The sequence below is a fragment of the Pleurodeles waltl genome, chromosome 2_2, assembly GCF_031143425.1.
Source record: "Pleurodeles waltl isolate 20211129_DDA chromosome 2_2, aPleWal1.hap1.20221129, whole genome shotgun sequence".
NCBI lineage: Eukaryota > Metazoa > Chordata > Amphibia > Caudata > Salamandridae > Pleurodeles > Pleurodeles waltl.
In genome coordinates this window covers 1,123,527,686-1,123,553,359 of record NC_090439.1, presented here as the reverse complement: position 1 = coordinate 1,123,553,359, position 25,674 = coordinate 1,123,527,686, and the positions used below count along the sequence as shown (strand labels likewise).

At 46.5% G+C, this 25,674-nt stretch overlaps 1 protein-coding gene across 1 annotated transcript in view; it reads left to right on the top strand.

Annotated features, from left to right (window-relative positions):
* The window catches only part of NRBP2 (nuclear receptor binding protein 2), a 236,567-nt gene that overhangs the window by 123,573 nt on the left and 87,320 nt on the right, over positions 1-25,674 (top strand). Inside the window, exon 2 of the mRNA XM_069220969.1 lies at positions 25,239-25,361. Coding sequence (XP_069077070.1) covers positions 25,239-25,361 — 123 coding nt within the window. The remainder of the gene's footprint in view (positions 1-25,238; positions 25,362-25,674) is intronic.

The following is a 25,674-nucleotide window of genomic DNA, read 5'->3' as shown; positions in this document are numbered from 1 at the left end:
CCAGTTTGCAGATAGTCTGGTGTGCCCACTCTTAAAGTTTGATAATAAAAAATTACCAGTGGCAGCGCACACATTTCGGTATTTAGGCATTAACTTTTACTGGGACAGGAAGGACGCCCCTGAGGGTAACCTCATGAGGGCATAAACTCCCTTAAGATGCAGATTGCCTTATGGACCACTTTGCCCATGATGGTACCGGGCAGATTGGCACTGGCTAAGATGGTCATGCTGCCACGCCTCCTTATATTACTTTGTGAACCTCCCGGTGATGGTTTCCCCTTGGACGTGCTGCAGGGAGACGTGATCTGGGGGGACGCGCCAGCACAGGTTTAGCTTTGCGAAGCTACAGCTCCCCACAACTGAGGGTGGATTGGGTGCTCCGGACTTTAAAGCACACTGCATTGTGGGGCAGTTGTAATGGCTGACGTGTTGGTTGGCTGGGCTCAATCTGTCAGAAGTAGGTTAGGTGACACGCATGGGCAACTGCACAGACTGATCTGTCCTGGAGTCCCCCCCCCAACAATGTACGTTCCTGCTGCAGATAGTGCTTGCATTGAGGTACATTACAACAGCCGCCCCGGACGCACCTAACGTAGCACTTCGGGGCCCCCCCACACACACTATCGCTGTCCGAGGAGGAGGGAGTTTCGGCTCTTGGGGCGCTGCTCCAGGACGGCACGTTATTGCCACATGCAGATTGTACACACGTACACGCCACGTCTCTCCTTCTACACCCCGACCCGACAGCTCCGCTCCACTGACCTTGCCCTCGCCACCATCCCACGCATCCACAGAACGACCACCGGTGGCAGATCTTCTCCCACCTCGCCGCCAAGACGTGGAACACTCTTCCCACCCTCCTACGACAGACACAGGACCAGCTAACCTTCAGGAGACACCTCAAGACCTGGCTGTTTGAGCAGTAGTAGCCCCCTGTCTCCCCCCCCCTCCACCCCCCTTTTGCGGCACATTAATACTAAGCGCTTTATTACTCAAAAACGGGATATATTCTCAGTCAGAAGGGATCCCCCAGTTGCAGTGCGGGTCACACTGTTCCTGGTGTTTTATAAAGCGGTGAGGCTCGGGGGGGGGGCGTCCGTTTAGCTGTATATCGGTAGATTTCGCTGGTATTTGTGTTTTAGGTGACAACGGAGTTTCGCAAGAGTAAGGGGTGTTTGGAGGGGGGGACCTAGAAGTGGGTACCATGTCTAACGCGGAACTGTCTCGAGCTGTCTCGAGGGCTAACTCGTGTCTAGGCGCTAGAGCAGACCTCACGTGCTCTGGCCCTTGCCTTACCGCCTTCATTGAAGCTAATACCATGCCTCTTTGTGTCGGCTTATATAAGTATCCTCGGGTCTAGTTTGTCGCACCTTTTATTTGTAGCGCTACAAAGACCCAGGCCTACGTAACCGACTATATGAAAACATGTTTATGTAATTATAGCGCCTCTTATAGTTAGCTAGCGTACATCACAGGGCGGGTGTGACTCAGCCAAGACTCCTCCCCTTTCTGGCCTGTAAGAGGCCACACCTGTCAGGGGAAGATATGCCAATTCATGATGATATACGCCCACATGCCATGCGCGACACCTTTAGCTACCAGAACTGTGCATGCTGGGACTTGTAGGCCCGGGTCAGAAAGTATAAAAGCGAGACTACATGTTGCAGAATGCACTTCTCTGTGTGTAGATCGCTAGCTCTCCACGTCCACGGATCAGTGGTTGTTCCAGCCCATCCTTTTCTTTGCATTCTGGGACGAACGGTCCTGTTTATTGTATTGTCAGGTCAGGACTACAAGTACCAGCATGCAGAGGGAAAGACATGCGAGCATGGATATGTGAAAGCCCCCAAGGAGTGGCGGGTGATTGATAACCTCGGCTAATTGCACGCCAAGCAGAGCACTGCTGTCTTGTGTCGGTCACACTGTAAACCCTGGCGTGGTGTGCCGGATTACCACAGCCTTAGAGGCCCAAGGGTACACAGGTCTAGGAGGGGAGCGTCGGGATCTGGGCACATGGGAGAGCAGAGATCGCCGCCCCAAGTGTACACTCTGTATCCAAAAATTAAAAAAAAAACTCTTGTGTCCAGAACATTGGGCGCAAATTCCATCTCAACCCTGACGCACTGTGTGACGCTGAACGCATAGCAGAGCACGTTCCTAATTGGATTATATATATATATATATATATATATATATATATATATATTTATATATATATATATACATACACATATATGTGTGTGTGTGTGTGTGAGCCGATCGCACAACTCTACCCTCGCTTATTTTCCGATTTTAAACCACTGTTGCCCAATGGCCACTGTTTACGTGTTTTCTTTCGCCGTCACCATCTGTATTTCATATTTTTATCTTGAACAAACATCTGTTCCGTTCTCTACAACGCAATCCCTTTCACTGCGGGAGAGTAACAAAGGGCAGGGGAGGTGTCCCACAGCCCCCATCCATTGGATGAACTTACACTTAAATGAAAGAAAAAAATGCAGAACATGAAAGAGGAGTTTAAAGTATCTAAAAATAGATTATTTCGATACCCGTGCGTTGTTCGGCGCTCAGTCGCTCGTTGGATATTTTTCTGCTGTACAAATCCCATACGTATATAGATGGGTTTATAAGCGCCCCCCCCGCACACACTTCCCTGCGCCCCCTTTTAAGCCAAATGCTACAAGAGGACAGTCATTCATTCATTCAAGGCTGGACGCTCTGTAAAAAGTCAGCGGAAGAGGTCACTTCACTGACTGTCCCTTTCTTGCCTCCTAGGAGACCGACCCCGGGGTGCCCGAGGGTGGGGTATGTAGGAGCTGCCAAGATGGGCACTCACCCCTCATCAGGGGCTAAAGGTGGGTTTGTGCCGCACCACTCCTAGCCAGAGCGCTTTGACATTCCCGTTTCTATTTATCCCCGTGTGCCTTTTCCATGTTTAATGCCATCGATCCATATTTGTTTTGGGCGGCGAGGAAATTAAAATTGCGATACGTATATTTATGCATTTTTGAAAGTGAAAAAGTTTCAGTCAGACGACCATATCTTTAGGTTCTAGTGCACGAGACAATAGTCGCATGAAATCATCCACTCGCGTGAAAAGGTGGGCGAGACGTGCAGGTCTGGAGCCGTGCAACCATCTGAGCTCCCTCGTTTACACCGCGTCATGTGGTATCAGTGTGTGATGTGTGGAGTCACTCACACCCGGGCCACAGCGCACTCTTCCTTCTAAAGAAGAAACACGGCTGTAGAAACAGATTTCCTTCTGCATGTGCGTGTAAAAATCAGTAAAAACGGAAGACGTAGAGGCTTGATTACAGGGCTTGACTCTTGGCGCTAGACAGGCAGTTTTCAGAGGCGAGGGATGCTGTGTTCCGTGCCTGCCTCATTCCTGTTCCGGGGCTCTGCCCCTCCTTCACCCTCCCTCAGCTTGTGGTTGCTGTGGTGAGAGCTCCGTCCCCTGGGGGTGGGGGGGGGGGGGCGCTCAGCGCTAATCAGTGCTGCTCTCTGCAGCTCATTCACACATGCACTCCAGGAGGACTCTGATTGGTCGATGCCCTTCACGTCTAGAGCCCTGGACCGGCGTCACCTGCAGGTAAACTTTCCACACGTCCCTCTCCTCTGGGAGAGACCGGCGAGGGGGGTGAGTCATGAGGCTGTCTCACGAGAGACCGCTGGCTGCCGTGACTGTGCGACCAGAGGCCCAGCTCTGCCCTCTCTCATATGCAGGGCAGTGGAAGTATTCGATTATGTGGCGTTTTCTGCACAATTATGGATTTGCTCAATTTGGCACATAATGCATTATCTGATGCACAATTTACAGGCTTTACAACAAAAAAAGTAATTTATTTCTAGCTCAAACGGATCAAAAGTTACTAAAACAAGCATTGGTAATGTCAGTAGGCCTGATTTTAAAATAATGTTGTATGGTAATGTGAAGCATTACAAGTAAGTAGTATTGGAATAGATTTGTATTTGTGTGGAAGCAAAGAGCTGTGGAATAATTTTGGTGTAGGATAAATGGTCAGGCGATAGTTGCACTATCAAGCCAGGCCTAAAAATCCAGGTAGATTCATAACTTCCATCCTCTCACCTGTGATGCTGCCAGAGAAAGAACGCCATACATGGTCTAGTTATCAGAATATGCACAGTTTCAATCCAAAAAAGCCACCCTCGGCTATGCTTAATTTCCCACATATTTTCCTTAATTCAAGTAAGTGCCCACCATGTTTACTTGGTGGCATTTCCCCTTTTCTGCTTTTACGTGGTGGTATTTACATTTCTTCTGTTTTTATTTTATCCAGCACGTGCTTCTTGAGTAATTGTGTGGTTGGGGAAGTGAGTGAATGCAAGAAAGAGTCAATGGGTGGATGAATGGGTGTATAAGTGCAAGGATGAGTGCCAAGGACATATGTCACTTTGAGTGCCTTCACTCACCACCGACTGAAGACCTCTTGCCTTTGCCAGTGCTTTTTGTGTTTATTTTTACGTCATCACATAACTCGCGTGGCACTTAATAATCTTGCACCTTGGTGAAAGCGCTCTAAAAGGCAACGAAAGTAATGTCACTCGCTGTGGCGTTCAGATCCCAAAGCCTACTTGTGCGGTGGGGCAGCCCCCTCTCTGCACAGCTCATCACCCTCGGCCCTTCTAGCAGACGGTGGCACCCCCTGAACCCCTGCACGAGGTCCGGATATACCTCTAAAGCGCATCCGGAAGCGTCGTCAAACACCCCAACTCTTCAGGCCTGTCTTCCACTGAACAGGAATTAGGGGTTCACGATTCTACGAGCACCAGCAGGGTCCCCCCTGCACCCTCCATCCTTCCCCCCACATATTCTCTCATCACTTAGCGCACTGAAGCTACTGAAAGCGACACGCAGCTCTTGATAAAACTACTCATAAAAGTAAGGATATTTTTGGGTGGGAGGCCAGGTTTGTGTTCCTCAGCCCCCCTCAGTGGCGGGCCAGGCGTTGTTTTTTTTTTGCCATATGCTTCCCGCCTGTGCATCTGTCCTACATTTACACATTTTAGAATTTCACAAGAACATGGCATCTTCCCTGTGCCAACTCTCCTCTGCCCCCAGGCCCAGGAGCTGATCTTGTTCGGCAGCTCTTGGGAAACCGCTCTTCCTGGGCTCTCCAGGGACAGCGAGCCGAGGCAGCCATCACCCCCCCTTGTCAGACTGGAGGAAACAGAACAGGATGTGGCGCTGGCGTCCTGCGTGGAAAGAAAACGGAAGCTGCCTCTAATTGGCACACGCGTGGGTACTTCATGGGCACAGAAGGGCGCCGAGTCCTGGCTGCTGTTCCTGGGGCAGGGCGCCTCGGAGGAGCGGCTGCCTGCCCTGGGCTGTGGTATCAGAGCCCTGGCTACCAGCTGAAACACATTCTATGTCAGGACCCGAGGCTCCATTATGCTTCTCTATCTTCACTTTAATTTCTTCAGCAGCCAATCAGAAAGTTTAAAACAAAAAAAAAACTACAAATCCCAAGTGTATGCACATCACGTAATAACCATAGAGGAGCCCCCGCCATATAATGCTCATAACACAATAACAACTACTCATTCTTTGCTGCTTTGCAGCCAGTTAAGTACTTTTGATCCTTTTATGAATGCAGCTCAAGAGTGTGTCTGTCTATTGTTTACACATTGTCAGTGTTCGCGCGCGGTGTGCGCGTGTTGGTTTTTCAGTAATTAGGAGTGTCCTTGGACCTCAGATCGTGTTCTATTCGTGGAGCGGGAGCAGGGGAGCGAGGCCGCGTGGCTTGCCGCGCAGTCCCCTTTCTATTTCTACAGTTCTGGCACTAGTGCGCATGCCCGAGGGCTCCTTCGGCGCTGAACACGAAGAGATGCCAGTTATCATCTCTAGCCTCGTGCAGAGCTGTGTGCTCCCCGTGATACGCCCCAAGTGTGCTCTCCTTGGGGTTGCAATAATTATTACTCAGGCTGGGCCTGTTTATATTTGGGCAGAGCTCCCTCTACATCCTGTTTTTTCCCCTGTATTATCAGGGCTGATATTGTGCCCTTGGCCTAATTCACCTGGTGGACTGCTCCATTGGAGTTTTTGGTCTAATCTAATCAGCATGGCTGTCTATAATGAGCGATTTGGATGATGAATAGAATGTGGATGATCCTGCTGGATCTTTTGAACAAGACCTTGTCTATGCCCTGGATGCTGGTGTGCGTCACACAGTCAATCAAGCTTTGGCCCAGGCCATCAGGCTTATCGAACATCATCTCATTGGTTTTGCCAAGCAGCAGGGATGGGTGGTCCCCCCGGGGTCTCATATAGTCGAAGATCCCTCCCTGTCTGGCAGTTCGCAGGCCCTCAAGCAGGGTAAGAATCCTAATTCTGCAGACTTTAAGAGTCTTATCAGATCCCTGGCCAGGGAGCACGACTATAATACTTCTTCTTCAACCCTGAAGTCTAAGCCAAAGAAGGATCTGGACTCCTCCTCGTCAGAGCAATCCTCAGACCAGGGGTCGACCCTCCGGAAACGCAAAAAGAAGACGCACCACCAAGAAGATTCTATCCCGACCCCAAAAGTTCTTACTTTTGAACCAGAGGACATTGTTCATCCCCATTCTACCCTATGGTTGCCTCCAGCGGAGGTCGTGGATTATGTGGAGTCCCACATTAGGCATGGGTTCGAGAAGGAGGTTCGCTCCAGATTACGCTCGTAATGTCCAAGACCAGACTTCCAGCTAAGGTGACAGAGCCCCAGAACTGGATCCTACTTTGGTCACATATTTAAAAAAGTTCTCGAAGGACCCCAAGAAGGGGATTGACCATGCCTGGCGCGGTTGCCAGGACAAGCTTCTGGATGTGACAGGCCCCTTGACCAAGATTTTGGAAATGGGGTTTCAGTCCAAGGATTCGGGAAATTCCATTGACCCTGATGTTCTGGTGGGTTGGACTCAAAGGAACCTATGCTTCCTGAGGAACGCTAATTGTGCGATTTCCATCGAACATCGTTGCTCCATATTGATAAAGATGGACCCCAAGTTAGCAGACCTTGCTTCATTGGAGTCAGGACCTCTGGCACAGGGCTTGCTTTTTGGTTCTCCTTTCCTCAAGGAGCTTTCTAAATTTGCGGCAACTTATGCCAATTTGGACAAAGCCCAGGGGTCTATCAAAAAGGTTCTTCGCCCACTTTTTCGTGGGGCCGGACGCTACAGAGGGCGTGCTTTCGGACGGTTCAATCATCAAGGCCCTCAGCCAGGGGTACTATAATCAGGGAAGAGGTGGCTTCCAAGACTACAATTCCTCCTCGTCCACCTTCTACCCTTCCCGACCAAGAGCAGGTCGCTCCAGTTTCCACAGAGGGAGATCTAGAAGCACCCAATCCTACTCCCAGGACGCAGGATCTGCAGATTAGCCTCATTTCAAGCTCAGAGGTTGTTCTAGGGGGTAGGATGGGGTGTTTTCTGCAGGCACGGCGCGAGATCAGTTGCGACTCTTGGGTCCTGGAGACCATTCTGGGATTCAAGCTAGATTTTTACAAATCCCCCTCTGTCGTCCCCTCCCCGTCCAACTTATTTTTCCCTTCAAAATCGCAGTTTCATTTCCGCCGAAGTTGCATCGCTTTTGCAAAAAGGCACTATAGTCGAGGCTTTGCTTCATCCTATAGGGTTTCTCAGCTCAGTATTTTTAGTGGACAGGAAAGAAGGGGGCTCCCGTCTTGTCTTGAACCTCAAAGAATTCAACGGATACTTTGTTTATCGCCATTTCAAAATGGAGGGCATCCACTTGCTGAGGGATATTCTTCAGGAATGAGACTGGATGGTCCGTTTGGATTTAAAGGATGCTTATTTGACCATTCCTATGTTTCCTCCACACCGTTGGTTCCTCCAGTTTCTGTGGGAGGGCCTTTGTTACAAATACAAAGTCCTTCCTTTCGGCCTCTCATCAACTCCTTGGTGCTTCACGAAGGTGATGGGGCCAGTCGTGGAGTTCCTCTGAGCAAGAGGGGTGCATCTAATAAATCACCTAGACGACATTCTCATTGTGGCTCAATGTCCTCGTCTAGTCCTCTCCCATCTGGAATGGTCCATTTCCCTTCTCCAGAGTCTGGGGTTCATAATCAGTTGCCAGAAGTCGGTCTTAATTCCGTCTCAGAGTTTGGAATTTCTGGGTTTTCGGGTGGACTCTACCCTAGCTCAATTGATCCTTCCTCCTCAAAACATTCATCTAATCAAGAGGGAATTGTGTTTACTATTGTCCAGACAGACTGTATCATTGAGAGTGATTGCCCGCATGGTGGGCCTGCTCTCTTCCTCCATCCAGGCGATCTTTCCAGGTCCCCTTCACTACAGGGCTCTTCCGCGTTTGAAGATTTATTATCTTCAGAAAGGACTCGGATATTCCCCTATTGGAGGAAGCTCGGTCAGAGATCCGTTGGTGGTTGGACCCATGGAGGCTTGGAATGGCAGGGCTAGCTTTGGTTCTTCCCCAGAGATTGTGATAGAGTCTGATGCCAGTCTTTGAGGATGGGGAGCTCGTTGCAGGTCAGTTTCCACAGGGGGTCGTTTGTCCAGAGCAGAGCTGGACCTCCATATAAATTGCCTGGAGCTCCTAGCAGGCTCGTTTGCAATCAAGAGTTTGTCCGCTCTCAAGATGAATTGTTGTATTCTTCTTCGAATGGACAATATCTCGGCAGTGAGATATGTCAACAAACTGAGAATCCAAGTCTCGCATTCTGGCGGAGATTGCCAAGGACTTTTGGCCCTTTTGTCTACAACACCTGATTTCGGTAGTGGTGGAATATTTGACAGGGAGCAGCAATTCGGTGGCAGGTTGGCACTCTCGCCACCTTTGTGATTTCAGCGACTGGAGGCTTCATCCCAGGGACTTTCAAGCTCTCTGCTCTCGGTGGAGTCCCTTCTCAATAGATCTTTTTGCCTCCTGTCTCAACCGGAAGATGAAGAGATTTTTCAGCTGGAGGCCAGACCCGGAAGCGCCAGCAACAGACCCTTTTCACCAGGACTGGTCTCTGGATCTGAGTTATGTGGCCCTGATGGCTTGGCGTCTTTCAGGGAAAGATGGAGTCTCCCCGGCCTTTCGCAGGAGTCTTCCGCTTTCATTGCGGGAGCCTGGTCTTGCAGCACCCACAAGAGAAATGCTTCCGCTTGGAGACAATGGTGTTCTTGGTGCAGTGCACGGAACGCGGATCCTTCTTCAGCAGATTGCAGTGTGGTCCTAATTTTTTTTTTATCCTCCGTAGTTTTGTCTGGCTTGGCTTATAGATCAGTTAATAATTACCAATCGGCCATTTCTGCGGGTCATTTGCTGGTGGATGGTAATCCGGTGGGGGAGTTACCCATCGTTTGCAAGCTTTTGAAAGGCATAAGGTTGGCTAACCCCCCTCGTCCGCGTTATTCTAACCTTTGGGATGTGAATATAGTCTTGAGATATTTAGAGTCTTGGCCAGCTAATAGATTCCTTTCCAGGAAACAACTTTCGTCTAAGCTCACTATGTTGTTATGTTTAATCTCCTGCAAACGAGTTTCTGATGTTAGGGCCTTAGATTTGGCTGGTAGGGTTTTTTCCCCTGAGGTAGTAACCTTTTCTATTTCCCCAAGTGCAATTTGAAGTCAGTTTCCTATCCTTGTTTTGTAGACACCCCAAAATTGCGTGTGGTTCAATGTCTGAGAGCTTACGAGTTAAGTACAGAAGAATTTTGTTCGGATATGGGTGGAAGGGGGTGCAGTTATTGATTTCATTGGTTAAACCGTATCATCCTCTTTTGTCAGCCGCTCTGGCCAGATGGGTTTGTTGGCTTTTGGGTGAAGTGGGCATTGATATTTCCAGGTTTGGCACCCATTCCACTAGAGGGGCTGTGGCCTGAAAATCTTTTGCCTCTGGTTCCACATTGGAAGACATTTTAAGGGCTGCAGAAATGGTCATCTGTATCTACGTTCAAATTGTTTTATTATAAGCCTATTGTGGATATTACTTCTGTGGTTGTGGCTCAGCTTTAAACAAGCATAATCGGAGCCTCCGGTCCTGACATAGAATAAAAAAAATTATAGCATTTGCATTAAGAATTTTAAAATTCTATTAAGGACACGGAGGCGAGGATTATCCCACCGCACTGTTAAGGTATTATTTGATTTATTATTTGATTATTGTGATTACTGTACAGTTTCAATGGTTATTACTGTATTTTTCTGTCTTTTTTTTTTCCCTCCCTGTTGCTATTTCTATTGTTATTTTGTCTTGGTTCAGTTTTATGGCTTGGTCTTTTCGTCTCCTTGCAGTTATGGAGGACGAATGATTCTTTAATGTGTCCAGTGGATTTTTCTGGAGGTTGGCCTGGTGCAAGGATTTCGTTCCTCTTCGTTCTTCAAAGTTGTCTTCATGGTTGCTCCTCTACTTTGCGTGTGGTGTTCTTCCAGCTTATGCTTTATGGACTCGCATAGACTTTTCCTGTGTGTTTGAGCAAAGAAAGAGGAGGTGTTACTATGGTCTGAGCATCATGGGGGGGGGGGGGCTTCCTCCTCTATGGTTATCACGTGAGGTGTATATACTTGGGATTTGTAGTTTTTTCTGTTTTAACGTTCTGATTGGCTGCTGAAGAAATTTAAGTGAAAAAAGAGAAGCATAATCCTCACCTCCGTGTCCTTAATAGAATTTTAAAATTCTTAATGCGGATGCTAGAAATTTGTTTATTGTGAGATCCTGCACAAGTCACTATCTGCCTGAATTATTTTGTGTGTCAACATTGGAAGCCTTTAGAAACTGTCTGACTTCCAGTATTCAGTGCTGAATAACTTGAGTGATTAGCTGTTTACTCCCCCATATTGACTCAAGCTTCAGCCCACAGGTGACTCCCAGTAAGGTAGAAAGGTGTTTACAGGGGGAGTGGCCTTACCTCTTCCAGCTCCCTTAACCGATTTGGGCCTGAAACTGCATATGCTTAGTTTCTGTTTACATTGGCTCAAATAAGCTACGAATAATGGAATGTGCTTAAAGTACTTGATTACAAGTGGTTCCATATGTATTCAAGCACTTCTATGCATCAGTTTTTTGTGCATGTGTTTCTGTTTGAGTCACTGTAGGTCTCCTATGTGAGCCTAACATAGCTCCCCTAGCAATTGTTTGCCTTGTGATTTGGGGAGCTGGTTTGTGGGTGAGGGGTGGTTCCATCTCGATGATGGGACCAATGGGGGAAGTACATTTGAGTGTTCAGCCTAGTAGATAAGGCAGAACTGTAATCTTTGGGACAGGCGGGCAGGAAAAGGACTGAATTGTTACCAGGGGTGTGCAAAATTCCCATAATTTGCTTTTGTGCAATTACACAGATTGCAAGAACAGCATCTGATATTACACTTAAATTACACGAAATGAGGATCCATCATTTAGCTTTTCATTTTGGCAGGAAATGCGTTCAGGCGCAAAACACAATCGTCACAAACAACAGCTGCTCACCTTCTGGTTGGTCCCATTGCTTTTACGCTCCTTCGCTATAAATTTGCCGCGAACTGCAGCGTAATTACGTGGCCCGTTACGCAGTTTTGGGACTTTCCTCTAGCAAGCGTAAAGCGAAATTCTTGAAATTGCACTGATATCTCAATTTCGCCTAGGCCTAGTTGTTATCGATGATTGAGATTAAGTCCTGCCTCCCCCCAATTCGTGCGGTTTGAGCAGCACCCACAATTAGGCTGCCCACCTCACCCTTGGTCATCACGGACACTGCTTCTAGTCCTAAACATATCACCTACAAATCACTGTTTCCCACTGAAGAATTGCATATTTTTATATAGTGCTTCCAACCGCTCTTCGACGGCTTCAAAGCACTGTAACCAGCAGGTGTTATTGATACCCCATGTCACGGTGCCCAGTTTACCGACCTCGGAAGGATGTAAGGCAGAGTGGCCTCCCTTATCCTGTGGCTGACATGTCATACAGAAGTTTCTGCGGTGCGCGCATTAACCCACTGAGCTCTCCGTTTCTTCCAGATATATCCCCATGTCTTGGCCCCCGCAGGGCCCATGAGACTGCAGGGGGCTGGTGCTTGGCAGTGCGGGGACCTCGCTCAGCCGTTTGTCACTTTTTAATTAAAAGCTCACTTCTGCTGCTGTCTCCTGCCAGGGTGGGCCTTCTTCCCTGTCTGGGCCCTTCCCTCGTCTTCCTCACTGGCCCCCTGGAGCAGGCCGGCCCCACCGATCTTTAATCTGTGTATACAGGGGTCAGAGTGCATCTGTGAGCTACCCGGAGAGCAGAGGGGTCAAACAACTTCTGCCCAGGAACAGTTGCATCAACTTCGCACCACTGCTCAAACAGCAAAAATCCATCCGCACCATTTTCTCCATTGCGTCGTTGCAAAGAAAAAACAGCGTTTGCTCAAGGTCATCTTGCCTAAAGATTGTGGAGCAAATAGGGATTGCGGTACCACTGCTCAGAAGTAACGTAATACTTGTAAAATAGATGAGAGCGTTTAACACATAAACCCTGGTTCAAGAATACATTTTGTTTATATAAAAAAAAAACGTTCTGAATTAGGGGCAAAATCTGCTCCACGTTTCAGTTTTGGAAATGTATTGGTGTGTAAGTAAACCAACAGCACTGTACTGTAATTTCGCTACATTTTCCTCTTTATGCTAATTTCTAGTTTGGCGAAAAAATCATAATGTTACTTCAGTTTAGCATAACCGAATAAAATGGTGCACGATCGAGGTACCTTGTATGTTTTCACCGGGGGGACACTATGCGGGTTAGAGGTACCCCTCCCCTATCGAGGGAGACCCAAGAGAAGACGGGTGGATATCACTGGCGCCACCCCCTTCATGGATAGCCCGGATGCTGGCATCTCTTGCCACCCCCATGCTACCCCCAACCGTGCCACCACGTCCACGCTGCGTGACATGGGCCTAGGCTGGATTGGGGTACCCTCACCCTCTGCACGAGGTACGGGAGAGGCGTGGACAGGCCGATAGAAGGGGGCCCTTCCTTCATGAGAGGCTGTTGGCACTGCCTCCACTGCTGAAGGTTGGCATCTCATGTCCCATCACCCCTTCACCTCCCCCGTGCATATTAATGTCTCCGTGTCACCGGGTGCCAGGGCTGGCCATGCTGAGCCAGCAGGACTCGCCCTGAGGTCACCATGTGATGCCCAGCAAGCCTGTGCCGCGCACAGAGGGGCATTGTGTACCCACCGCTGGTCAGCAAAACCCTGCGCTGACCTCACAGCCACATGACCCACCCATCCCTGACCGGCCGCAGTCACCCTTCTGGCGTGGGGGCATACTTGGATTGGTGCCCCACGCCCACACTGCCCCTCCGGTGCCCCTCTGCAGGCCTGTGATGGGCGCGGGACCTGTGCTGTGGCCGGACGTGTAATCACACGCGACATCACCTCCGATTCTAAAGCAGACGCATGCTTCATGTTCGCTTTTTAACTCCTCCAATTTCTTCTGCTTCCAAATGTTGGCATGGGTGCACGCGGGCGCTTCACGAATCATGGCATGGCACCGAAAAATAATGGGTGTAGTCACTGCAGAGTGACTATCTGCCCAGCACACGCTCCGCACTTTTATTTTCCGCCTTTAAGACCGAATAACAAGCTCTGATTGCATTTGTTTTATTGATTTAGGAAGGATGGAAGGCGGTGTTTGCCCTGCTGGGGTTAAACCTTTGAAGTGCAAGCTACCCACAGTGCTTTGCAGAAGGTGCACCAATACAGGGGTGCATGTGACACTGAGCTGTCCTTGTTTATGAAAACGTGTGGCCAAAACAGAGCGCTTCCAAGTAGAGCCACCTTTCGTTTTTTTGGGTGGAATTGGGCACTAACATACTTAGCGCCCCCACTTTGGACATCGGCATCCCTATTACAAACAAGAGCCTCCGATGGTGCTGCAATCTCTGGCTCCTGGTAAAATATTCTGGGATGCGGAATTTACCAGTTGCAGTAACTTCCATTTGTTGCAAGTTCAACCCTTGGGGAATAGAACATTATGTGCCAATTTCGGATCTTTCTGTCCCCAAAATCTGCATAACTGAGTATTTATCCCCGGTAAATTTCGGCAGGGTTGATTTGCAGAAATGTTCATAGAAGAAATTGCTGCGGTGTGATTTTCACCACACTCACTAACTCCCCCATGTGCGATAGAGCACATGACTCGGTATTCCAATATGTGTGGTAAATGGAGTTACTGCAAATACAGGAATTCAAAGGCCCAGGTGTAACTGGGACATGGGTGTAATCCGTGTTAAACATGACCTATCCCCACAATGCATAGTTTCAGCATGCATTTTTTGAAGTTTTTCCACAGGTCCTCACAGTGGAAAAAAAAAATCTGAAAGTTTTCACTGTAGCAAGGCTGGGTGATTCCCTAGGAAAACACTGGATCATGTTATTACAGTTTGTAATGGTCATTTCGGTTTGGTGGCAGCTAGAAAATATTTCAATCACTCATTTAAATAGCTAATCAAACTCTAGTTTATTGGCAAAGTTGAATTTTGTTTAACTATTAAAGAAAATGTACTTTAGAAAAAGTCCTCTGTTCCTTGCCTACAGCCTTTAAAGCCTTTCTGTGACTTCCATCTGTCACCTGGCTGCTTAATGCTCCCCCAGTGGGGGGTGTGAACTGCTCCAAAGGCAGGAACATTGGGCCTTGGGTGTGTGAAGGTTTTATTCTCCCCTTGGTAGGATGGCCTGGGGGCTGCACCCATCCCTATGTTGAACTTCAAAGAGGCCTACCCTGTCACTAGCAGATGTAGCTAACACACAGCCCTGCACCTTTCTTTTGCACCCTCCCAAGCCAGACCGGCCTCCATCACAGTGGTCTTCTTGTTGACATCACAGTCACAGATCCTGTTGGAGTGTCAATATCCCTTAACAGTTCTGCTAGGGATTTACATATAACATTTGTGGTGATCTCCAAAGTAAGAAAAAATAACTCCAAACACTTTGTGTGTATCCATTGTCTGGTTGCTAAGAACTCAGCTTTTCTTCTAGTAGACTTCTGTTTCTGAGTTTTTTGGGGTTACCGGGACTGTATAAAATGGGATTTTAGTGTTAGATGTGGGAGGATACCAGAATTACCATAGTGCACTCCCCACACTCATACCCTCTAAATCCTCAGAGCCCAAGTTTTTGTGGATGAAAACATCAGCTAGCTTGAAAATGCCCAAAGTGGATAGGGTTAGCAGGGGGAACCTTTGCCCAGTTGGTCAAGGCATCCCAAGTAGTCATTCCCACCCACCAGCGTGTGCCAGGCATACATTTTGGCAACTCCAGACACTCACTTGAGAACACTCCTGGACTTTTGGAAGGTCAGAAGAGGACTGGCCCTGTATTAGAGACCTGAAAAGAGCCTGGAAGACCGAGCCTGCTCTTCCTTTTGTATCCAGAGCAAAGAAGAGGATTCCAAGAAACATAAGGCTGACCCTCTGTTCAAGTTCAGGAATACAGCAAGCTACAAGGGGCCTTTCCTGCAACTGCTCAGCTCACCAATGGCAATTTGACCTTGGCTGGATTATCATGTTGGTCTCTGCTTTCCACCCTATGAATCTCTAGGAGCCTCCCGTGAGGTCGTGTGGGAGCTTTAGAAGTGTACTCCAGTGGTGGATTGGAACTTAACGGACTAAAGTCAGAAGGTAAAATCTTTAACCAGGACACACCTGATTAGTGTATCTTACCTGCGATTCATCATGGTGAGCATCAAACTGCGCCCAGGTCCTGTTTTACAGCGACCATTGACCTTCATTGACATTTTATGCATATTGCCACTATTTTTACTTAAAACCTTTAACGTTCATATCTCCTGCTCTCCGTATTTGAATGTTGATATTTTAGTGTCATTTTGTTTACTGAAGTTTTAGTCAATTTTTCTAAATCGTTGTGATATGTTTGTTTTGCATTTATATTTTATTACTGTATTACTGAATTCATACTTTACAAATTACCTCTACGTTAAGCCTCAGTCCTCTGTTATAGCTACCTTGGGAAGTTGATCTCAGGTTAATTTAGTAATTTTAATGGTTTACCCTGACTAGGATTAGGATTTTTAGTCAATGTGGGCACTTACCCCATCACCTAATAACCCAATTTTTACAGTAACTGTTTGATTTTAATTGTAGTTAAAGTGTTATTGATTTTAAGGAATAATGCATCTGTCATTTGGTACTATGGGTAGGACAGGTAATGCATACGTAATGAGTAAGCACCCCGACAGCAGTTTCGATGAAAGATTGCCAGGGCCTACTGTCTTTCGAGTCGTTCACACATAATTACTTCAATCAGCAGACTAGGTTTGGGTTTTTTTGTCTACGGATGTGTCGGATATGACTTCATTGTTATAACTTTGTACACTACAGGTTTAGCTGCTTGTGGATTTCACTGTAAATATTTTTGATTCATACATTACACTTTTTACAAGTATTAATGATTTTTCCAGTCTTCTATTGCACTAGAACGAGATGGATGGTAATGTTAATGTATATGTTCACTGTAAATCTAGAGTTTAGATTTGGTGGATATTTAAGCAGCTTTCAGAATTCCACCCCTTGTGGTTAGCAAATTGATGATCACAAACCATTTCTGAGGAGAGCACAGAAATCCACACTTTTAGGAAACCCAACAAATGTAAGATTCTAGATCTCCGATCTGTTTTCTAGATCATCCTTTTTGATTAATTACTTAATATAAGATAGAGAAGATTTGCTTCCAGTGCTATATTTAAAGCACCGTCTACTGCTAACTCAGTCTCAACTTAGAAACATACTCCCTCTTACAAGTCAGCACCGTCTGAGCACTCTGTGCTTCATCGCTATTTATCATTTATGCCACCGTATGTGGAATTTAATCTTTAGACCTGTCACTCCACTGTGTGTGTCTCTATGGAAAGTACTGTCTAGGATGGCAGAAAACTGACCTAGTAAACAATAGTTATGTAATACAACACTATTATAGTGCCTAAGTAGAGCACAATAATTGCAGACAAAAGAAAATATTGGTTGTATTGTCCCTGGAAAATAAACTGTTAGTGATACCTTGACCACCATCCCTCCACTACTTCAGCTCGACCACACTCTCGTGTTTCGCCACGTGTGGGTTCACTCTTATTACGCCTGTGTTTAATGCTGCTATGCCTGCCTTGCCTCCAAAGCTCTTTTGTTGCGAGTGCTCGGGTGCAGTTATGCTCAGCCCAACCTTTATGCACCATGTAATAGGATAAAGTATCCCTGTACATATTTGTAATATACAGAGAAGTTCCGTGACCCAAAGTAGGCTTTGTTACCTCTCTGTGACTTGCAATATCCTTGTAACATACGTGTTGGAGTATTTTATCCCTCATAAAAGGTTTTATTACTCATAAAATAGTTCAAACAATCACCCTCCCTCCTTCCCGCTTTAAAATTCAGGTCTTTGTGTGGTATTTATTGCTACTGATAAAAATTCTATATTAGTGGATTGTTATTTATCGGATCTTACAAATAACGCCAATTAAGAGATTCCCAGTTAAAATGGGGGAATAACACACTGAAATAGATGCTTTCTGCAATAAAATCCATATGTCCTGGTATTTGCCGGGCATTTTTAAACAACATGCATTTTAGAAGGGTTAGCCTGCGTACATTTACAGTGAAAAAATAGGTGTCGTAATCTACCGACAAGCGTACTTCTGTATCCGTGCATCATAGTTTAACAGAGATGCTGTGATCACACTACATAGAATAAAGTGTAACCTGTGCTCTGAACAGACATGGCAGTAGGCAGCTGCTGGTTGGTATTAAGATGCAGTTTAGGTGTTTAATAGGTTGCTGTTTGAAGGGGCCACAGTTCAGAAAATGGGATCACATGTAGAGAGATTACTGCCCCGTTGTGCTAAACTCCAGTAGTGCAGTAAATAGACATGGTGCCATAAATGTCTATCAGCTAATGCCTGTGAATTTTCAGGGGAAGAGCTGGAAAGCTAGCTTGCGCTGTTTAATTCTGCTTGATCACTTACTTTTCACTGAACTGTCCTATGGATCCGCCACCAAGCATTGCGATGCCTCATCTCAGCTGTAATAATTAATTACTGTTGAGTGCTGATATCATTGTTTTATTACAAGCAAGTAGTGTTGTCAACTGGTCATAGAGGTGTTTCTTACACAGTTATTGCATTCTTCTATGGATTATAAGTGTATAAACAGTTCTGGATGTTGATCATGTGACTTTACTGTTCTCTGTGCGCATGTCCTACACAGTTTACACTACAAATGTATACAATGGGTCTGCAGAAAGCTAACAAATTTCCTTAAGCTGTTCACAAAACCACATATACCCTGGGAATCTCCTTGCAATATAAAATGTTACGTAGTTTTGGCATGTCATGTAATTTATTGCTATTGGCATCTGTATAGCTCAAAATCTGCAATTTCTTTGGTGTGGCACCACTGTTGGTGGTCTAGGGGGGACTTTCCAAACAGTTCCGAGGTTTCCATATTAATGGGAAACAAGGATTTAATCCTTTTTGAAGGTGTACGGTCCGTAGCAGCACTAAGTAGGTTTTAGCTCAGGTGAGTGTGTCTGCTTCAGTGAGCTGTGGGTGAATGTTGTTGGTGTTTGATGGCCGATGCTGCAGGCCCATCTGAATCGCTCGCCCAAACTCTAACCTCAACCTGCACACCTTACATTATCCCTCTAACCATACTTCATGCTATCCCAAACCCAAACCCTAACCTCAACCTGCACACCTTACATTATCCCTCTAACCATACATCACTCTATACCAAACCCTAACCCCAACCTGCACACCTTACATTATCCCTCTAACCATACATCATTCTATCCAGAAACCCTAACCTCAACCTGCACACCTTACATTATCCCTCTAACCATACTTCATGCTATCCCAAACCCAAACCCTAACCTCAACCTGCACACCTTACATTATCCCTCTAACCATACATCACTCTATACCAAACCCTAACCCCAACCTGCACACCTTACATTATCCCTCTAACCATACATCACTCTATCCCAAACCCTAACCCCAACATGCACACCTTACATTATCCCTCTAACCATACATCATTCTATCCCAAACCCTAACCTAAACCTGCACACCTTACATTATCCCTCTAACCATACATCATGCTATCCCAAGCCGAAACCTCAACCTGCACACCTTACATTATCCCTCTAACCATACATCATTCTATCCCAAACCCTAACCCCAACCTGCACACCTTACATTATCCCTCTAACCATACATCATGCTAACCCAAACCCTAACCTCAACCTGCACACCTTACATTATCCCTCTAACCATACATCACTCTATCCCAAACCCTAACCTAAACCTGCACACCTTACATTATCCCTCTAACCATACATCATGCTATCCCAAACCGAAACCTGCACACCTTACATTATCCCTCTAACCATACATCACTCTATCCCAAACCCTAACCCCAACCTGCACACCTTACATTATCCCTCTAACCATACATCATTCTATCCCAAACCCTAACCCCAACCTGCCCACCTTACATTATCCCTCTAACCATACATCATGCTAACCCAAACCCTAACCTCAACCTGCACACCTTACATTATCCCTCTAACCATACATCATTCTTTCCCAAACCCTAACCCCAACCTGCACACCTTACATTATCCCTCTAACCATACATCACTCTATCCCAAACCCTAACCCCAACCTGCACACCTTACATTATCCCTCTAACCATACATCATGCTATCCCAAACCGAAACCTCAACCTGCACACCTTACATTATCCCTCTAACCATACATCACTCTATCCCAAACCCTAACCCCAACCTGCACACCTTACATTATCCCTCTAACTATACTTCATGCTATCCCAAACCCAAACCCTAACCTCAACCTGCACACCTTACATTATCCCTCTAACCATACATCACTCTATACCAAACCCTAACCCCAACCTGCACACCTTACATTATCCCTCTAACCATACATCATTCTATCCCAAACCCTAACCTAAACCTGCACACCTTACATTATCCCTCTAACCATACTTCATGCTATCCCAAACCCAAACCCTAACCTCAACCTGCACACCTTACATTATCCCTCTAACCATACATCACTCTATACCAAACCCTATCCCCAACCTGCACACCTTACATTATCCCCCTAACCATACATCACTCTATACCAAACCCTAACCCCAACCTGCACACCTTACATTATCCCTCTAACCATACATCATTCTATCCCAAACCCTAACCTAAACCTGCACACCTTACATTATCCCTCTAACCATACATCATTCTATCCCAAACCCTAACCTCAACCTGCACACCTTACATTATCCTTCTAACCATACATCATTCTATCCCAAACCCCTAAACATAACCAAACCTTAATCCCATTCCTTGCCCCAAACCTTACTCCGATGCTAACCGCAGCCCCACTTCAAACCCAACCTGCTGCCATTGTCTTACACCATCCCTTTCCCCATACGTTACTCTAGCCTTACCCCCACACATAATCTAAAGTTCTCCCTAACACCGTCTCTTACCTCAACCTGAAGCCCAATCCCATACTTGGACCCTTACACTATCACTTCCTATAACCCAAACAAGCCCCTACAGTTAACATAACGTATTTTAAGACTAAACATAATTGTTAGACCTGACATCATTGCCTTGGTATTCCCACAGACGTTTTCTCTTCACTCCCTGCTTTTTTTTGCTGAACTCGTTTTTGTTGGCATTAGGACTCTGTGCACTTTACCACTGCCAAAAAGTGCTAAGGTGTGCTCTACTTAAAACATGGTGAAATTGACTTACACCTAATTGGAAAGTGTAATTTACTTGTAAGTCCCTAGTTAATGGTGCTACATGTACCCACAGTCTGTACATTAAATGCTAATAGGGCAGCAGCACTCATTGTGCCACCCATTATAGTAACACTGCAAAACATGCCACCTCAGCCAGTGTGTGCAGTTTTTAAGTACCATTTCAACCTGGTGAAATAAACCTTTTGCCAGGACTAAGCCTTCCTTTTTAATACTTATAAATCACCCCCAAGGCAGGTCCTCGAGGCTCCTAGGGCTGTGTACATTATATTTAAAAAATAGAACGTGTACTTCAGTTTTACATGTCCTAGCAGCAGAAATTTCCAAAAGTCATTTTCCCTGTTGTAATGCTGATCTCTCCAATTGACTAACACTGGATTACCTTATTACATGTAATTTGTGGTACTACAGATTAGAAGCAGATAGAGATCTGCTGTTTGCACTCAAATGAATTCTAATTTAAATCCCTTCTTATTGGTGAGATGGGATTTTAAGTTACTATTTTGAAAATATCACTTTTAGAAATTTGGCATTTTGTTGCTCTTCCTTCCCTTGCCCTTGGTCACATGACTGTGAATGGCTCTGCTGTTGGGATTTGTATATTGCTTCCAGACAATGAGACAAAGGGGGCTTAGGTGTGGACAGGATGGGCCATCCTGACAGGATGGCTGGGGAGGGGCATTACCCAGCCTCTTTTACACTTCAAAGAGTTTTGCCTACAACACACATAAAGGGATCTGATAAAAGGTCTGCCGGGCTTTTTTGGCAACTGGAGGAAGCTGGCTCTGTTTATACTATATCAAAATGAGATATAGTGTGCACAGATTCCAGGGGTTCCCCAGAGGCTCAACAGCGGCTAAAGTAAATAATACTATTGCTCTCTTTTGTGGTAGTGTGGTCGAGTAGTTAGGCTTATCAGGGGGTAGTGCACAGCATTTATTGAACACACACAATTAATAGAAGAAGCACGCACTCAATGACTTAACTCCAGCCCAATAGTTTTTATATAGCAAAAATATATTTTCATAATTTATTTCTAGAACCACAAGATTGAAGTTGCAGGTAAGTACTTCAATAGATTCATATTTCACACATATATCAACAGTACTTTGTTTGAAATCGATAAATTATACAGTTTTTGAAAGATTGGCAATAATCTGTTTTAAAAGTTGACACAGTGCAATTTTCAGAATCAGTTCGTGGGGGGAAGAAAAGTTAGTACAATTTACAGGTAAGTTCTTTACTTACAGTTCCAGTCTCCGGGGGTTAGGAAGTCCACAGGTTGGGGTTCAAGTTAACCCCAAACACCAGCGACCAGCAACATGGGGCCGGCCGAGTGCAGAGGTCAAAGTTGAGGCAAATTTAACATGGGCTCCTACGGAGACTGGGGCACTCGGAATCAGGCCTGTCTTCAGATAAGTACCTGCGGCTTTGGGGGGCAGACCTGGGGGGTTTAGTGGAGCACTGGGGATGGGGGGGCAACTGTAAGCACCAAACATACACCCTCAGCGGCACTGGGGCGGCCGAATGCAGGGTGCAAACAAGGCGCCTGGTTTCCAATGCTTTTCTATGAGGGGACTCCGGGGGTCACTCAGATGCTGCAGGCGAGGTCCAGGGGATCGACTTGGGCTGGACAGGGAGGAGGGTCACCTGCTGAATGTAGCTGCACTGGAGGTGGGGTTCTCCAAGGCCTGGGTCTTTTATTACGTCGAATATCTTTGTTAGGGGCTTTCGCGGTCAGTGGGGTCCCTAGGATTCCCTCTGCAGGCGTCGTCATGGAGGGGTGGAGAGATCAACCCAGGGTGGGCACTTCCTTACAATTGCCTGAGGACTCTCTGTACCTGGTTGGACCACCTGGTCTCTTGTCACAGGCATCGGGTGCAGAGTGGTCAGGACTCACGGATCCGGGGAGGCTCTGGAATCCCTTGGTTTAGTTCCTTTTCTGGACAGGGCTGCTGTCTTTGGGAGTTCTTGGTCCTTTGAGGTGCAGGGCAGTCCTCTGGAGCTTGACAGATGTCGCTGATCCCACTGGATGCGTCACTTTCTTGTTGCAGGTTCTTTGAAGCAGGAGACTAGCCGGTTGGGCTGGGGCCAACTCAGTTGTCGTCTTTCTTCTTCTCTGCTGGGGTTTTTCAATAAATCCCACACTGGCATCAGTGTGGGTTTATTGTGCTGACAAGTTTGATACCAAACATCCCAGTATTCAGTGAAGCCATTATGGAGCCGTGGACAAACTCCCAGACCATACACTCAATATGGCTACACTGCACTTACATTGTCTTAGAACTGACTTAGACACTGTAGGGGCATATTGCTCATGCAGCTATGCCCTCACCTGTGGTATAGTGCACCTTGCCTTCGGGCTATAAAGCCTTCTGGAGGGATGACTTACCTATGCCACAGGCAGTGGTTTGCGGGCATGGCACCCTGAGAGGGGTGCCATGTCGACTTTGCCCTTTTCTCCCCACCAGCACACACAAGCTGCAAAGGCAGTGTGCATGTGCTTGGTGAGGGGTCCCCAGGGTGGCAAAATACATGCTGCAGCCCTTGGAAACCTTCCCTGGCCACAGGGCCATTGGTACCATGGGTACCTTTTACCAGGGGCTTAACTGTGTGCCAATTGTGAGAACAAAGGTACAGATTTTGGGAAAGAACACTGGTGCTGGGGCCTGGTTAGCAGGATCTCAGCACACTTTCAATCAAAGTTGGCACCAATATCAGGCAAAAAGTGTGTGTGGGGGGTAGCCATGCCAACAGTGGCACTTTCCTACAAGACAAGACAGTTTGGAGAGCCTGGACCAGTGGAAGGGGAAGAACTGACCAGAAACAGTTTTAGGAGTAGGGCCAGGAATTCCCTCACACAAAGCCTGGCACCAGATATACAAAGAGGACCTTCAGACTCACTCGACAGAACACTCCTGGAATTAATGAAGATTCAGAAGAAGAACTGCCTCCTGCTAGAAGGACTCCCAACTATTTAAAGGAATACCTTGCTGTCTGAAGAGGAAGACTGGACCTGCTTGCCTTGATCCCAGGCTACCCAGAATGGATGCAAGGGTCTATTGTCTGTCCTCCTGTTTGAACCACAAACAAAATGCTTCCATGGGCCTGCCCTGCAACTGGCCAGCAGCAAGTGGACCTGCCTGAGCACTGCTCTTGACCTCTGTTGGAGTGAGTCGTGGCTTGTATCCAAGAGCACTCCTCCCTGCCTGACTGAAGGTTACATCAGATCCTGCGCAAAGTGACTTGAGGCTCAGCAAAACCACGCAGATCACATCTGAAAGCTGCACCGGATCCAAGGAAGAGCGTCGGGAAGCCACGCTGCCCAGCTGACTACTTCATCGGAACTGATGCTGGGCGATGCAAAGCCTCGCTCCTCGGGTAAAAATGATGTGCCATCCCCAGAACCCTGACACATAGCGATGCGAAGACTCACAACAAACACCACGCAGACCTTGCATCAAGGACATAAGGTACACCTCCCAGTGGGCCGGACTTGGTCTTGTGCCCGACCTGTGGACTATATCATCGGCCTAATGTGCGACTTTGTCCTGGTCCAGATATCCACAGTTGGTCTTTTTCTGCTTCTTGGCCCTAATTTCATTAACATTTTTGAATTCAATATCTTCAGCTTTCCTTATTGAATATTTGTCATTCCAGTATCATTTTCTTTATTAAAGTTATATTACTTTTCTAAATTGGTTTGAGATTCTTCTTGTATAGTGTTCTCTCTTTATTCCTATTTGTGTGCTGCATAAATACTTTACACATTGCCTCTAAGTTAGGCTTGACTGCTTTGTGCCAAGCTATCAGAAGGTTAAGCACAGGTTATTTTAATCACTGTGGTTCACCCTGATAAGGAGTGTGGTTGTTGCCCGAGTAGGGCTTCCACCCCCTGAACCAATAGCCTAATTTCTTACAATAACCTAAACGTACCCTTAAATTTCTCTCGCATCCCAACCCCTTCTCAAACCCTTACCGATTCCGTTCCTCCAAACTTTTTTCAACATGTTAGAATGTCTTTTATAGTCTAAATTTCTACTTTATTGTGTCTACTTTTGTGTGCCTCTTCTTTTTTAAGTCTGTTTTTTACTGTACACACTTCACAGCAGATGCTTCCATTGGTGATACCTGAACTCTAATTCTCATTAACCCTTTCATTCATGTGACTGTTTTGTATAGTTAGTGCACCAAAACATATTAGTCATAACATAGGGCCAGCGGATGGATTACTCCTTCACCACGGTGACGGATATCCCGCCCGTCGAAATATAAATACCATCTTATCCTATGGTACTTATATTTCGGCGGATGGCCTGTCTGTCAACGTGTGATGGAGTAACTCGTTCACCGAAAACTAAATCAGTCCCTTATTTATAAAAGTACACTGACGTGAGCATTACTGATGTGCCTTAGTTCACGGGTGGACTCCTCAATGCTGTCTTCTTTCTCGCAGGTGAACCAGGGGAACATGCCGGGCATCGAAAGCACCTTCCTGGCCATGGACACCGAGGAGGGCGTGGAGGTGGTGTGGAACGAGCTGCAGTTCACTGACAAGAAGATCTTCAAGGCGCATGAGGTATGTTGATGAACTTGGATAAGGGAAATGTGGCAAAAGTGGGTACCAGTAGCACTGTTCACCGACAAGCCCTCTATCCATGCCGTAGATCTCAGGGAGTCTTCTGTGTAGCTCTGCTACTATGGTTTACTTTAGATGTCTACTCCTCAGTCTTCTCTAGAACTTCCCAGCGATGGATGGAGATGCTCCAGTTAATCAGAGGTTTTGTAAATTCCAATGGTGAGCACCGCGCCACTGACTTGTAGCTCTTTGGCATCAATACAGACCAGGATCAACCATATTTGAATCAGGTTGAACCTCGCCTCTTAAGAAT